Raw genomic sequence first — 16900 nt, 5'->3', positions numbered from 1 at the left:
CTGTCTCTAGTCCTCTGCTGTGTCACTCTCAGTGCAGGACTCTCTACACTCTGCCATGTGCTGTCAGTCCTCTCTGCTGCACATGAGGTCTCTCTCCCTTCTCCTCCCCACAATCCCTTGTTTTTCCCATCAGCCCTTTCTCCAGCAACTCCTCCTATCAGTGTCAGTGGCACAGAGCAGCAGTGATTGCTGGGAGATGTAGTCCAGTCTGCTCCTGAGGAGTAGGTGCTGCTAGCTGCTGGTCTTAACCCCTGCTGCCCAGCAATTACATTGTCTTGTTCACATGTTGTGCTCTTAGCAGGGGTTACACTCTCCCCCTGGTGAGTCACATTGGAAGGCCCAGCATGATAAGATGACTCGCCACCTAAAATAACAATTGGTGTGAAAGCATCCTGACTAACACCACTACCAGAAACACACAAATCATTTGGCCACAGGGACACAGAGGGAAAGTATGGCCACGGACTAGTGAATTGGGGTCGTACAACTCTAGGGACCTCAGTAGCTTGACCCGTTCTATCATAGGTCAGCATCATGGGTGGTCTAGTGTTCCTTGTGGGACGAGTGTGTACTGCAGGAGTTCCCTCCTCAACCCCCAGCTCTTGACATATTGACTCAGGTTCTGTGATAGATACTTCTTCGCCTGGTGACTTTATTCCTTCTGAATTCTCCCCCGACTGTGGACAAAGGAGGATAGCCTCTGGACTGGGTTCATCTTGGTTGTCCACAGGAAGACACTGCTCTGGACTGTCATGAATGATAGGATATGGATCTCCTTCACATCTATAGTCTAACCCCCACTCATCACTGGAGTCACTATCACTGCTTTCAGGGGTGACTACCGGATCGACTATTCTTCTATGACGAGGACTCCTTCTAGGACGCCGGGTGACTGATGAGGCCCCATCTTCTTGTGACTGTTGCAATCTGATGTTCTGTCCCACAGGCAACAGATGTTGACGATGATAGGTCTTTATTATTCCACTTCCATTCTCAGGTTTAACTCTGTAAGATGGAACACCAGGCAGCTTCTCAACTACCACATAGGGCTCTGGTTTCCAACGATCAGCAAGCTTGTGTTTTCCCGGAAGACCCAGCTGTTGAATGAGAACTCTATCTCCAGGTTGCAGAATGTGTTCTCGTACCCTGCGGTCATAGCGGATCTTGTTTCGTGTCCCTGCTCGACCAGAAGCTTGATCAGCCAATCCGTAAGCCCTTTTCAATTCTTCCTTTAACTGGGACACATATTTCATATAAGTCTTCCCAGATGAATGGTCGGGTGACACTCCAAAGCTGATATCCACTGGTAGCCTAGCTTCTCTCCCAAACATGAGGAAGTAAGGGGAGTACCCCGTCGACTCATTCTTTGTACAATTGTAAGCATGGACCAACTGACTTATATGACGGCTCCAGCGTCCCTTTTGCTTGGTGTCCAAAGTACCCAACATATTGAGAAGGGTGCGGTTGAACCTCTCCGGTTGAGGATCCCCTTGTGGGTGGAAAGGGGTGGTTCTAGACTTCTTGATCCCACATATCTCACACAGCTCTTTGATCAGTCGACTCTCAAAATCTCTTCCTTGGTCAGTATGGATGCGAGCTGGCAATCCGTAGTGTACAAAGAATTTTTCCCACAATGTTTTTGCGACAGTGACTGCCCTCTGGTCTTTAGTGCAGTAGGCCTGTGCATAGCGGGTGAAATGATCAGTGACTACTAGGACGTTGCAGATGTTGCCCTCATCTGGCTCAATGGAGAGGAAATCAATACACACTAAATCCATCGGACCATCGCTGTTGATGTTCACCAAAGGCGCTGATCGAGTTGGCAAAGTTTTCCTCAGGACACACCGAGCACATGACTTGCAATAACCCTCGATGTCCGCTTCCATTCTCGGCCAGTAAAATCTGTCCGCAACAAGACCAGTTGTCTTCTCAATTCCAAGGTGTCCATGGTCATCATGTAAAGCTTTCATGACCATATTCCGAAACTGAGTGGGTAGAACCAGCTGTCTTCGGACCTCTCCATTTTGACGTTTAACCTCCCGGTAGAGCAGGCCAGCTCTCACAACTAGATGTTCCAACTGACGAGCTAGTAAAATGGACTCCTCGGTCTTCAGTGCATTTCTTTCAGGCCTCCTTGTTCTTTTCACACACCATCGAACCACTCCCACAGAAGGATCTTCTTGTTGGGCCTTTTCCATTTGGTTTCGGGTCAGTTGAGGCAAGGAGTCTGTGTTCACCCTAGTCAACTTGCAAAACAAAGGTGGCAGAGCTTTCTCAGACACTCCTAGGAATTTTGCACATCCCTTGAGAGGAATAGTGGCAGCTTGATGCTTGTGACATAGAGCTTTCACTTCTGGAGCAGGTAATTCTAACCAAGCTTCTTCCTCTTCATTCAGCGACTGCCTGGGCAGGCGGGAAAGGGCGTCAGCATCAATGTTTGTGGTTCCTCGCCTATACTTTAAGCTGAATTCATATACAGCTAATGCTGCAAGCCATCTGTGCCCAGTCGCATCAAGCTTAGCTGTGGTCCTCACGTAAGTCAGGGGATTGTTGTCGGTGTGAACTTCAAACTGTACCCCATACAGATAATCATGGAGCTTGTCCACCACTGCCCATTTCAATGCCAGGAACTCTAGTTTGTGAGCCGGGTAATTGCGCTCACTGGGGGTTAATCCTCGACTGATGTAGTAGACTGGCCGCAGAATTCCACCATGCTCCTGGTACAGAACTGCTCCAAGGCCTTCAAAGGATGCATCCACATGCAGCACATACTTCTTGTTAGGGTCTGCATAGGCTAACACCGGAGCCTGGGTTAGGCAGGACTTCAGCTTCTCAAAAGCATCATCACACGCAGGTGTCCATCTCTCTCCAAATGGTTCATTAACCTTGAAAAAGGTCTTCCCTTTCACCTTCATGGTATGCAAGTTCTTTCTGGGAGGTGGATATCCCTGGGTGAGAGCAGTTAGAGGCTTGGCAATCTTTGAGTACTGTGGTACAAATCTTCTGTAGTACCCACAAAATCCTAGAAAGGATCTAAGCTCCCCCAACTTGGTGGGTTTGGGCCAGTTAACAACAGCTTCCACTTTAGCTGGATCAGTAGAGATCCCCTCCCGGCTGACAATGTGTCCCACATACTTCACGGCCTTTTGGCAGAACCGACATTTTTCAAGGGACAATTTCAGCCCAGCTTTCTTCAATCTGTCCAACACCTTGAATAGCCTCTGGTTGTGTTCTTCTAGGGTTTGTCCAAACACGATCAGATCATCCAGGTAGACCAATACCTCCCGAAAATTCATGTCTCCCATCACCTGATCCATGCACCTTTGGAACGTTGCAGGTGCGCCAGTAACTCCTTGAGGCATTCTTTGGAACTGGAAGAATCCAATGGGACAAATGAAAGCCGTCTTCTCTTGATCCTCCTTATTCATGGGTATCTGGTAATAGCCACTTCGGAGATCCAGCACGGAAAACCACTGGCTGCCCTGTAAGCAATCTAGAGCTTCATCAATCCTGGGGACTGTATACTGATCAGGGACTGTGCGCCGATTCAGAGTACGGTAGTCCACACACATCCGAATATCCCCATTTTTCTTGCGGGCAATAACAATGGGAGAAGCATATGGGCTATTGGACTCTATGATGACTCCTGCATCTAGTAGGCCTCGTAAGTGCTGCCTGACGTCTTCAATATCTGCAGGAGCTAGCCTTCGAGACCTCTCTCGGAAAGGCTTCTCATCCGTCAGCCTAATGCGATGCTCCACTCCCTGCGCCAGGCCCAGATCCCAGTCACCTAGGGAGAATGCTTCTCTACGTTCCATCATGCCTTTTATTAGTGACTCCTTTTCATATTTCTTCAGGTCACTACCTTCAAAACAGGGATCAAAACATTCCTGATGTAGCTCCCTCCTTTCTTCCTCCTTTCTAATATAAGCAGCCAGACAAGCTGGGTGAATAGTGAGGGTCTGTGAATAGTTATCACCACCAATTTCTCGGCACCAGTGGGCTAATGTACGGAAAATGTTGGCATTTGTTCCTACTATGACCGGTATGGATCTCTGGTCTCCTTCCGCCTCCGGACAGACCAGTGCTATGATGGGTATTTCTTTCTCCACTCCAGCAACTGTCTTTGGAAAGTGTAGCATAACAGACACATATCCTCTGTAAGGGTAGCTATGTTCACTCAAACCCCAAACAACAAGTCCAGACAATGGCTGAAGGGGCACCCCTGAGAGGTATTTCTTGTACCATTTTTCAAAGATGATAGACACTTGAGACCCGCTGTCCAGCAGCACAGTGCAGGGTTGGCCATTAATACTAGCTGGAACATGTGGGGCTGGTCCAACCAAGTCTTTCGGAAATTGTCCCGGTTGAGCGGCAGTGGATGGAGTGGTGGGGCAAGCATTTGACCTTGAATGGGGGTCAGTATGGGACTCTACTGACCCCCTTCCCCGTTTCCCGACAGCTTGTTTTCGTAATGGGAAAGAGACTTCTTAGGACTCCACCTGTTTGGACATCGCCGAGCAACATGGCTGGGATCCCCACAAACATAACATCCCTCTGTCTCTCGGTCTCCATCTCTTTGTCGATCCTGACTGGTGCTTCTAGTGGATCGTGGTTGTCTCTCATGGGATGTAGTGGGAACCTGTTTCAACCTCTCAACTTCTTTTGTATGGCTTTTTAGGAGTTGAGAAATTTGTTCTGCTTGCTTCTCAATGATTTTGAGAAGCTCCTCCTCTCGGCTTGGCTCAGCCTTTAGAGTAGCAGCAGTGACTCTTTTGGATGTTTGCTCTCGGGCTGCCATAATAGCTTCTTCCTGTCTGACTTCTTTCAGCAACAGATGGAAGGAAGGAGGAACCTTCTCTTTGTCGCAGCACCTTAGTCTTTGAGCAGTGGGATCATTGGTGAGAGCACCTCGCAGTACTTGATCCAAACGGTACCGGTCCACATCTTGAGAACTGAGCCCGCCTTTGGACACAATTCTGTGCACTAGTTTGTCCAGTCGGTAAAGATAGTCAGATAATTTCTCACCCGGTTCCTGGTAAGTGGTGCGGAGCTTATAAAGAAGGTCTGTTGCATCTTCTGGAGTCCCAAAAGCATCCTCAAGAGCAGCCATATAGTCTTGAAAAGTTGCATTAGGATCACTTCGCCAAGCAGCCTGCACTACCTCCATAGCTGGACCCTTCAAACTCTCCACTATTCTCTGCTTCTTTACTGCATCCGTGCACTGCCACTCTTGCAGGTACTGCAGGGACACATCTCTCCATGTGTCATACCCCTCTTCACCAGCTGGGATTGGAGTGATACCTGAGAAAGTCCTCAAACGGCGATAGCTGGACTCTGGCTGAATCTTTGCAAACTGACTCACTAACCTTTCCATAGCTGCTACCAGCATGTCAGCAGAAGCTGGTGTTTCTTCAGATCTGGCTGATAGTGGGGTAGGAGGTAAACATCTACTAGGCCTCCTATGCTGTGTGTTTGGATCCTGTTGCCCAATCACTGCAGGCCTCATAGGCCATATGATTTTCCATTGCCTACCATGTCCTGGCGGCACAGCTATAACTGATGCAAAGTATTCTCTTTCCAAAATCTTATCAGTTGCTATTAATGCTGCTGGGAATGGTGTATCTTCATCACCCCTGCGATCAACCACCTTTGCATGGGTGACACCAGGAAGTTCATTCACTATCTGCAGTATCTCATCATCAGATACATGAAAGAATTTACCACACAAGGCAAAACTTTTTTCATCACCAATGCACATCTCCTCACACCATGTGGACACTTCTCTCTCTGTTAAAGTCTCCATGGCAACTGTTTTGTTTGTTCAATCTCAGCAGTGCCTCCACTGTAACACCCCTTCAGGCCTACCTCTGCTGGAAGGGTGTATGGCGACTTCAAACTCAATATGGCGCAGTGCCTCCACCCGAATCTTGCTTGAAGCTCTGTAGGTAAGCAGGAGGGCTTTCCTCTTCTGCCAGGGGTTGACTCGGGAAACCCCTGCCTAAGCTTAACACACACTCACAATAGGTAAGGGTAAAACAACTTGGCAGGTTTATTGTGAGGGAAGGAATTAGGGATGAGCCAAGTGCAATGAATGCAAACAGGGAAAAACATAAACAGGAATAAAATATTTACAAAGGCAGATTTTCTACTAAAATGTACTGCTAGTGGCAATAAAGGGTAACTGCACTCCCTAGGCCTGGTTGGGATAATGGTGCAGAGGGGTCCCTTTAACTAATGAGCTCTGGGAGCAACAGAGGGGATAAATCAGAATACAACAGAAATGACACGTGTCACTATCACACACTCTGCAGGTGACAACACACTCTCTCTACCTGCACTCTACGGTTACACTATTATGCTGCAGCTATGCATATTACACAGTCCAATCGTTGGGGCCCAGTTGCCGCGGACGTTGGCGCGCTTTCTGTAACGTTGGTGCACTTAATACTTTCAGTACTCTTGGAAATTATTTTCCTGCAAACTCCTTACTAACAATAAAGTCTACTCACAACTCTGAGTAACTGCACCCAGGCGTCTGCTTGCAGCTGGGTCCAGGCACCTGGATGGTAATGGAGGGGCAGGCAGGAACCTCCTGTGTGGTGGATGTGGAGACCTCCTGGGGATCAGGCTGTGGTGCAGAGGTGGAGCTCCTCCAGCAGGTCCTCTTCTCCTCTGGGGCTGAGCTGCTGGGCTGTCTCTAGTCCTCTGCTGTGTCACTCTCAGTGCAGGACTCTCTACACTCTGCCATGTGCTGTCAGTCCTCTCTGCTGCACATGAGGTCTCTCTCCCTTCTCCTCCCCACAATCCCTTGTTTTTCCCATCAGCCCTTTCTCCAGCAACTCCTCCTATCAGTGTCAGTGGCACAGAGCAGCAGTGATTGCTGGGAGATGTAGTCCAGTCTGCTCCTGAGGAGTAGGTGCTGCTAGCTGCTGGTCTTAACCCCTGCTGCCCAGCAATTACATTGTCTTGTTCACATGTTGTGCTCTTAGCAGGGGTTACATGTATATGTGACATACCACAAAAGTGTACAATATTAGAAGGTCCCCCTACTTAAGGACACCCGACTTACAGACAACCCATTGTTACAGACAGACCCCTCTATAGTCCCAGATTGCAATAATCAGCTGTAAGGTGTCTGTAATGAAGCTTTATTGATAATCCTTGGTCCCATTACAGCAAAAAATGTTTAAACTCCAATTGCCACTGGGGCCAACATTTTTTTTTGTCTGGATCTACAATTATAAAATTTACAGTTTCGACTTACATACAAGAACAAACCTCCGGACCCGATCTTGTACGTAACCCGGGGACTGCCTGTATATTACCTGTGTGCAAAAATTTCAAACATAACATGACATACAAGTAAAACGCAACCTGTCATAAGAATTTATGCCCACAAGTCATCACCAGCCTGTTGTCCAGGATAATGACAAGATCACAATGATGTCTTTTTATATTCTGGTAGATTCAGTATTGCACAAAAAAAGAACTTAAAATGCTGAATACAAATGTCATGGGGGAGATGGCCAGAAAGAGTAACACAAGGATCTCCCTTCTTGGCTTGACTCATCCTCTTGAAAAAAGTTTAGCAGTTGTCATCCAGAATTGTTATAATTTACATAGACTATGGGACATCAATGAAGCCAGAATGAATCCTAGTGTACCCCTCTACACCAATGACACCTTACAGGTCATTTGAATACAACCTTCAAGTATCTATTTTTATGTATAGCTTAATATTCTAAAATATAGAACGGTATCACTGTGATCATGTGACTGTCTTGGATAACAGGTAAGAAGCAGTTTATGGGCCTAAATCCTGCCTTTAATTACTTTATAAGTTCATGCACATAGCAGCATTAATGAAGTTCACACAGTTCTTACAGCTTTGTCGTATTGAATACCTAGTCTGGTTCCCTCATTTTTAAGATGGAGCGACAATATGCATAACACGCCATCTGACGAAGCATGACATATTTTGGGGACATTAATTTGGGGAGAAAAGTTAAGAAATTAAATACTGAGGTACAATATAGCCAATATACTTTTATACAGATAGATAAAGGTTTCACTCTGCCTCAGCGGTTGTACAGTGGGTAATAAGAAGAAAGGGAGAGGTATTGCTTGAGTCATAACCTAATTGAAAAAACATTTATAGATACACATACATGAGACAAGACCCAAGATCAGTAGGAAAAAAACACACTTAATAACCAAATGCTTCCCTATGATGCATTGATACATTGTTTATTCTTGTTGGCATACACACTTATAAGTTTATCAACTTTATAAACTGTACTTTATTGTGAACAACTTGTGACTCTGCTTTTCAACCCCAAAAAATTTCTTCCAGGAATACTTTACCTGTATCTATAAAAGATATCTGTTAGCTCCGGAAGCCTTGTCAAATGACTCCCAGCATTTGGTAGAGCATAAATACTCTTGTCCTTGCATATCTATGATACTACTCCTATAATCTTGATTGAACAACAAAAATCCTTCATTGCTGAATGCAAATGAGAACACAAGCGTAACTGGGCGCAGCAAGTGTTCTGGGTCATGACTTCTAACCATGCCCACCCCTCCTACTGACATTTCCAGCCGTTCTGTCCTGACTTGTATCCTGATACAGCTTGCGCTCACAATCTAAGCAAAGGAAGACGAGTGGGTGGGGATAGCGAGCAAGACATGGCCAAATGCTTGAGACTGTTTGATGAGGCAAAAGGAACAAACAAACTCCCTCTAAAGAGATAAGTTATTAGGACTATTGACATGAGAGTAATGGGAGAGTAGTGGTTAGAACAAACATTTTAATGTGTATATTTATATACAGTATATTTGATATTTCAGGGTATAAGAATACATATACATGAAAAGTACATTGGACTGACACTTCAAACTTGTTCTTGCAGTAAATGCTTATTCTGCACTGTTATAGCGATAGCTATACAATTAAATACATCTGAGGTACTCATACTTTATAATATGCAGGTATTTTACTGTTTCTTTTAGTTCTTTGGCTTTAAAGACCTCACAGATACAAATTAAGATTACTAGACAGCCCCCAAGGGCATTTTCTGTGGATTTGGCAGATGCTTTCTCCAGGAGAGGTAGCCACAATACATGTGGTGCTCGTAAACTCTCTTTTTTTCTAGTCTGTCCTACTTTTTTTTTCTAGTCTGTCCTACTATCCTTAGGGAGTTCCTCCTGTGGTTGTCTGAAAAAATGTTGCAGTGTTTTTGTATTGCACATTGACATGGTCATTATATTGTTAGAGCACCACCTAAAATAAAAACTGCAGCTTCTGGAGTATTGTTAAAGGTTTTTCAGGTCTTTTAGTGGAAGTTGTGTTAATTGGTGTTTGTGGTTCAGTTGTCATTTCCTCTACAAATCATGTTGCAGGATTCATATAATAATTTCAGAGAAAAAGAGGCTTTGATTTTTTTTTTTTTTGCTTCTTGTAAGACAAAACACAATGTTCAACAAATTTCAGGCTTCTTCCAGGAACTTAACCTACATATTCCTACCTCAGATTTTGTAAGGTATTAATTTATCCCCACTTAAATATCAAAGTTATGTGTATTTACTTTATATGTCACTGGTCACAGACACAGTTTTAACCAAAGTTACAGAAGGTTCAAGCAGTAGGAAGTTTAGGGGTTAGAAAAGTGACCTAAGCAGGACCTAATGATTTAAACAGATTGATGAAAGATAGTTACAGTGGTCCTTTATAGCCACATCTATGCCTTACAGTCATACTGGGTAAGGTTGCCTATCGAACACTCAAAGGACAGCTACTATCAGATTACTGATGGTAGACTTTCCTCATATGCACGCTCATTGGGGCACATTTACTTACCTGTCCACGTCGCGATCCCCGATGCGGAATGTACGACAATTATGCACCCGATATCCTGCATGTGTCGCTCCCTGCTTAGGTCTGCCAGAGTTCACCATCTTCTTCCCTGTTTATGTATTGCATTGGTTGCGATGCAATTTGAATATTAAATCCCACGCTCAGTCCGAATCAGTCGGATTGTCCAGTGGCCCGTCCCCATATTTCGCATGAAAGCCGGCGCGATTGCGCCAAATCCGATTACGTGCAACATAATCCCCTTCTAAATACCTGTCACAGCTGTGTGAAACCCAAACATTTCTAAAATCTAACGAAAGTGCGTTCCGCAAGAACCTTAGTAAATAAGCCCCATTATCTCTAGAAGAGGACCGTTTTTCATTAATTCCTGGACATCCATATTTCAGGCTTCTTTACATATTTTATAAACTTCATTTCTCTGAAATACAGATGTCCAGTAATTAATAAAAAACATTGCCATCCACCCCTAGAGGTAACAAGTGTGCATATGAGTAAACTGATGGTAGATGTCCTTTAAGCATAGAAAGAGCTGCGATTAAAAGGTTTAATGACAGGTGTGTAATCATCTAGGCTTTCTAAATAATATGCCGCCTGCAGATATATAGGATTTTGCAAACATTTACAAAAAGTAGGCTCCGTGCTATGATACTCCTAGTGTGTACACCGGTCTAGTATTATGGGCTCTCACTCCCCATCAAACAACGTCTTTAAACAGATGACCAGACCATAAAATGCGATCAAACGTTTTTTTATATATATCCAAAACATTCAGTGACATAAAACATATATACATCACCAAGCCTTCGGCGAAATATGTCAATTGTCCACAAGAGAAATGCACGCTAGGAGGCAATGGCTGTTCACTGAGACGCTAACGCCCGGAATGTCCTGTGACGTTTCGGCGGTGTGTCATTACAAAAATACATTAAATGACATTGTTCATTAAGAACTCGGGGTTGAACAGTATCCAATGTTGAAATCCAGTACACTTCACGTTGAAGTAACTTCTTCCTTGGATACTGTTCAACCCGAGGTCTTAACGAACAAAGTCATTTTAATGTATTTTTGTAATTTTTGTATTTGTGTACGTCTGTTGTATCATGTTTCTATGTGGGTAAGGTATATGTTATATTTGGTAGTGTTTTAAGTGATTGAAAATAAGAAATATATATATATATGAAAGTATTTAAATCCTTACCTGGCCGGTATCACGCATGTCTGAGGAAGGAGGACACACCTCCGAAACGTCACAGGACATTCCAGGCGTTAGCGTCTCAGTGAACCGCTATTGCCTCCTAGCATGCATTTCTCTTGTGGACAATTGACATATTTCGCCAAAGGCCTGGGGATGTATATATGTTTTATGTCACTGAATGTTTTGGATATATATAAATAAACGTTTGATTGCATTTTATGGTCCGGTCATCTGTTTAAAGATATATAGGATTTTAAAATAAAATAGCATTTAATAATAAACTCATAGGGGCAGATTTATGAAGCTGTCTGAAAGTCAGAATATTTCCAGTTGCCCATGGCAACCAATCACAGCTCTCCTTTAAAATATTCATGAGCACTGGTAAAATGAAAGCTGAACTGTGATTGGTTGCCATGGGCAACTAGAAATATTCTGACTTTCAGAAAGCTTGATAAATCTGCCACATAGGCTATGGAATGAAACCAGGAATGGACCCTACATAGAGAGGGATGTAATGGAATAATTTGGACTTTTGTGTTTATACCCACCTTGGTAAAAATGCAAATAAGTTTTCCAAGGTGTTAAATGGAAAACAATACCTCCTTTTGCTACCTTGAAAGGCAGCCCCCTTAACATCAAGTATGACCTACAAGAAGTCTAAAAACATGATGTGGGATTAAGCCAAACCAGTATATCTATTCCATAAGGAACAATAGATATACTGGTTTGGCTTAATCCCACATCATGTTTTTAGACTTCTTGTAGGTCATACTTGATGTTAAGGGGGCTGCCTTTCAAGGTAGCAAAAGGAGGTATTGTTTTCCATTTAACACCTTGGAAAACTTATTTGCATTTTTCCCAGAATTCCCTGGTGGAGCATTAATGGCTTTAAGTCTCCACATGCCTTTAAGGTGGCCTTAATTGGCATTGTCTCCTTAAGGAGAACACCTACTGTCTGATCCTACCCACCTTGGTATAAGCTTATTGACTGATAACAATACTGAAAGGAAAATGCTGTCTCAACATAACATATTGTAATTAAATTTTTCTTTCTTTTTCAGATGGGCAAAAGAGGAAAAAATCTTTAAGAAAGAAACTGGATTCATTGGGGAAGGAGAAGAACAAAGATAAAGGTATTTAGCATACATATTAGGCAGCTTGATGAATAAAGAACTCCAGAACAAGGTCTTTATAACACTCAATTATAAAAATGTTACACGTCAGAGACATTATTTACCATAATGTCAACTGACCTTAAGCATATGTAGTATGAAAGCTCCAGAAATGTAATCTTCATACTGTGGCTTGTGCCGTCATTTAGTCTAGCGCACAACACATTTCTATGTAAAGCAATGAGGTTTTCATTTAAAAATAGCCTACTCTGTTTATAATTGGTAGATATCAATACACACATTATCGTACTTTAAAAAAGACTGGTATATAGTTTTTATCACATCCCTTACTAAAGCATTTCATATAATTGAGACACATTGGGGGCAATGTGTTAATCCATCCAGAAACCTGCTGTAATTTTTACCTGCAATGCTGTGCACCACATTTATTAAAGGTTTTAGACCATGTTTAGGCAGTTTTCCGAAAAAAGCGGCATGTCTTCGGTAACTAGGAGGCGTGACCACATTTAACTTGGGGTATTTCAGCGTTATTACACATGGAGTACCACAGGTCTCAAAATGGAAACATTTATCTGGCAGTGCAACAGGTTGTATGTCCACAGTTTTGCAAATTGAAAGCTCACAATATTGTGCACTCACAATAAAATTCAAAGCTTTATTTAGGTCATGCCGGGAGCAAACAACATGCCAAAAACTCAAGAATGACGGACCATCCCGCCCAGGTTGGGCTTCCTAGGATTCTGTGAATTTGAGGAAGCGCAAGCTGGGCAAAATGGTCCTTCATTTACAAGTGTTTGCCATGTGCCATGTTTGCTCCCTGCATGACCTAAATAAAGCTTTGAATTTTTGGTTTCTATTTTCTAGTGTATGTAGCATGAAATTACATTGCTACATTAACATCATCAGTTGCCAGGAAGACTTTTTCTCTCAGTGTCAGAGATTTAGGCTAGTAAGGCAAAAAACCCTACCCTCTTTCTGTTTTCTTTCTTTTTTTTGAGAATGTCATTTTTTATTAAGTTTATCTTCCAAGGTTTCTTTTCTTGAGGCTATTCTTACTGGGCAAGTGATGTCACATAGGTTCAAGGCTCCAATTAAACTCTATATGGGATATTTATTATGCCTTAAGGTTTCTGGTATACAAGGTATGAAAAATTCACATTTCCTGATTGAGACTCCCCCCTCCCCCCTTACTGCTACCCTCAAACCAATTTTTATAAAGTGTACGGAATGGGGAATGGCACAGGATGGGTTGGGACAAGGCACAGGGTGGGTAAAGGCTGAATTACTGCAACAGTCTCCCTGTGACCCTAAAGTCCCATGCACCTGTGTGACATCACATAAAATTGCACTGGTTATTATCTACAATGCATGTTATGAAAAACAAAAAGTTGAAATCTATAAAACCATTAGGAATTGACACAGAAAGTTGATTGAAAATCTCTGTAACTTTAACATTATTTGTTAAAAATGGGCAGCCTCTTTTCCATTTTTTATTGTTTGAGGAAAGATAAAATCAAGATTATTGAACTTTTACATATACAAATACTGCAACAACATGCACCCTGAATGGTGTATATGTTAAATTTATTTTCTAACAATCTGTTGAGTTTACATTGATTCAATAACTACTTTTATCACAATTCCAGTCATTCTGTTTCTTCGACAGTCAGTTTTTTTTCAATACATTAACTCTGCAGTAAAAGTATTTTTTCAGGATGAAACTTAAAAGTATTAGACATTTTTCAGAATTCAGCTATTCTTGCAAGCTTATTTTCTGAGCTTGTTTTGTTTGCTCCAGTAACTTATGTAATCTCATATATATCTTTTCTATTTTTTAATAATCCTTTATCATGGAAGACTGTTCAGTCTTCTGCAACACTGCATATAGCTATTTAAGGGAGTTATCTTTGTAGATGTGGCATAATTCATATTAAATGTTGTTTCTTGGTTTTGCAATGTATTTTGGTATTTGGTAATCCTATTTGATCTAAAACGGGAAAGGTTTACCGTATATGTTCATGTATAAGCCGAGTTTTTCAGCACAAATAATGTGCTGAAAAAACTCACCTCGGCTTATAAACGAGTCAACAAAAAAACTTACATACTCGCCCTCTGGCTCCCCGATGTTCGGCGAGGCTCCTCTTCTATCTTCTCTCCGCTGTAACAGCCGGCAGAAACGCATCCATGCAGGTCTAGCAGGCTGTATACTACATGGGGCTGGCTGGCTGTATACTACATGGGGCTGGATGGCTGTATACTACATGGGGCTGGCTGGCTGTATACTACATGGGGCTGGCTGGCTGTATACTACATGGGGCTGGATGTATACTACACGGGGCTGGCTGGCTGTATACCACTGGGGGCTGGCTGGCTGGCTAGCTACTACATGTGGAATGGTTGGCTATATCCTACTGGGGACTGGCTGGCTATATCCTACTGGGGACTGGCTGGCTATATCCTACTGGGGACTGGCTGGCTATATACTACAGGGGTCTTGCTGGCTATATACTACAGGGGCCTTGCTGGCTATATACAACAGGGGGCTGTCTGTCTATATACAACAGGGGGCTGGCTGGCTATATCCTGGGAGGCTGTGAGGGGGGCTGGCTGGCTGTACACTACATGGGGGCTGGATGTATACTACATGGGGTCTGGCTGGCTGTATACTACTGGGGACTGGCTGGCTATATACTATATGGGGACTGGCTGGCTATATCCTACTGGGGACTGGCAGGCTATATCCTACTGGGGACTGGCTGGCTATATACTACAGGGGCCTTGCTGGCTATATACTACAGGGGCCTTGCTGGCTATTTACTACAGGGGCCTTGCTGGCTATATACAACAGGGGCCTTGCTGGCTATATACAACAGGGGGCTGGCTGGCTATATACTGGGAGGCTGTGACCAATGCATTTCCCACCCTCAGCTTGTACTCGAGTCAATAGGTTTTCCCAGTTTTTGGTGGTAAAATTAGGGGTCTTGGCTTATACTCGGGTCGGCTTATACTTGAGTATATACAGTATTCTGTTTTCATGTGAGAAAAACATTCATATGTGTATAAAAACTTCTGGTATCAACTTTATATACAGCTTAAATTTTTTTCCCTAAGCTGCCATGAAAGCACTTTTTCATCTCCTTTGTGTTAATAGTACACTGATTGGTGATAATCTTCATTATGAAGCTGAATATGTTGATACTAAATAAGAAATGGGCAATAAATAAATATTTTGAATCTTATTATACACAAGACATTCTTGTGACAACAAACGGCAGCCAAAACAATCTGTATGGGCTCATCAAATAATCACATTTACAAACATATCCAGCCTAACCACAGACTTTATTGTTTATATTATCAGACATAGATGCCAATAAGAGCAGTAGTCTTATACTGATATTTCTGCTACAGCATGTGGGAGCAATATAGGTGCTGGAGACTTATGAAAAACAATAACATTATGTTATTATTTATGCCACACAGGTTTCTTTCTGTGAAAATTACATAAATCTGTTGTACTCCTTGTTTTAGTACTCTTTGTTCCTGTCACTTGAAGAATAAAGGCCAGTTTCATTACCCACTGCATAGTAGAAAATGTTTTAGTTTAAATTTTGTTGTAATTATCAATTATACAAACACTAATAATGATTTGGATACATAAATATCCAAAATAAATACATTCTCATCATTTTGTACATTTAAACTAGGTGGTTTAATTATATTTTAGTGACTGTTAACTTTGTGCAAACGTAAAGCAAATCTACCATCAGGATGAAGAATTGTACACTGACATACCAGTGTGTGCCCCTTCTGGCAGGATCTGCTCTTCTATTAGCTTCTTATGGCCTTGTTTTTACTGAAAAAAGGCTTAAGTCTGGGCTCCATAGCTGTTTATGGAACCCTGAGCCCCTCAGGCTGATTTGCATAATTTTAACCCTTTCCCGACGCCGGGACCCGATGCATGGAGAGGGCTCGCTGGCCGAGCCCTCTCCATAGCCGGTAAGTCCATAGCTGGTAAGTTAGCACCGATCGCAGGTGTTCTCACCTCGATCTCCGCCGGCAATGCTGCCGGCGGCTTCAAAGAGATGGCGCCACGTGGGCGCCGCCATTTTGTCACGGATCCTCGCTCCCGATGACGTCATGGGGAGCGGTGATCCGTCGCCATGGTAACCTCGGGTGTTCCGAATACCCGAGGCTACTTCGTTTTAACCCATGCATTACAATGTGCTAATTGCACATTGTAATGAATGGGGAGTAAAATCCACATATACTGCCATACAGTAGTATGGCAGTATATGATAGGATGAATCAGACTACCTAGGGTTAGAGTACCCTAGGGAGTCAGAAAAATAGTAAAAGTAAAAATAAAAAAAAAGTTTAAAAAAAAAAATTATAATAAATAAACCTAAAAATTAAAATCACACCACTTTCCCTAGAACTGATATAAATATAAATAAACAGTAAAAATCATAAACACATTGGGTATCGCGGCGTCCGAAAATGCCCGATCTATCAAAATATAATAACGGTTTTTCACTGCGTTTAACCCCGTAACAGAAAATAGCGTCCAAAGTCGAAAATGGCATTTTTTTGCCATTTTGAAAAATATTAAAAAATTCATGAAGAGTGATCAAAATGTCGCACAGTCCCAAAAGTTATAGCAATGAAAACGCCATCAAAATTTGCAAAAAATGA

At 42.8% G+C, this 16900-nt stretch overlaps 1 protein-coding gene across 3 annotated transcripts in view; it reads left to right on the top strand.

The window, feature by feature from the left end:
* ARHGAP6 (Rho GTPase activating protein 6) overlaps window positions 1-16900 on the top strand; it is a 381778-nt gene that overhangs the window by 336083 nt on the left and 28795 nt on the right. For all 3 annotated transcript variants that reach the window (XM_072135934.1, XM_072135935.1, XM_072135937.1), the window contains exon 3: window positions 12134-12205. In XM_072135934.1, the coding sequence (XP_071992035.1) occupies window positions 12134-12205 (72 nt within the window). The remainder of the gene's footprint in view (window positions 1-12133; window positions 12206-16900) is intronic.

Source organism: Engystomops pustulosus, chromosome 2 (assembly GCF_040894005.1).
Source record: "Engystomops pustulosus chromosome 2, aEngPut4.maternal, whole genome shotgun sequence".
NCBI classification, from domain to species: Eukaryota; Metazoa; Chordata; class Amphibia; order Anura; family Leptodactylidae; genus Engystomops; species Engystomops pustulosus.
This window is presented reverse-complemented; position numbering and strand designations above follow the sequence as displayed.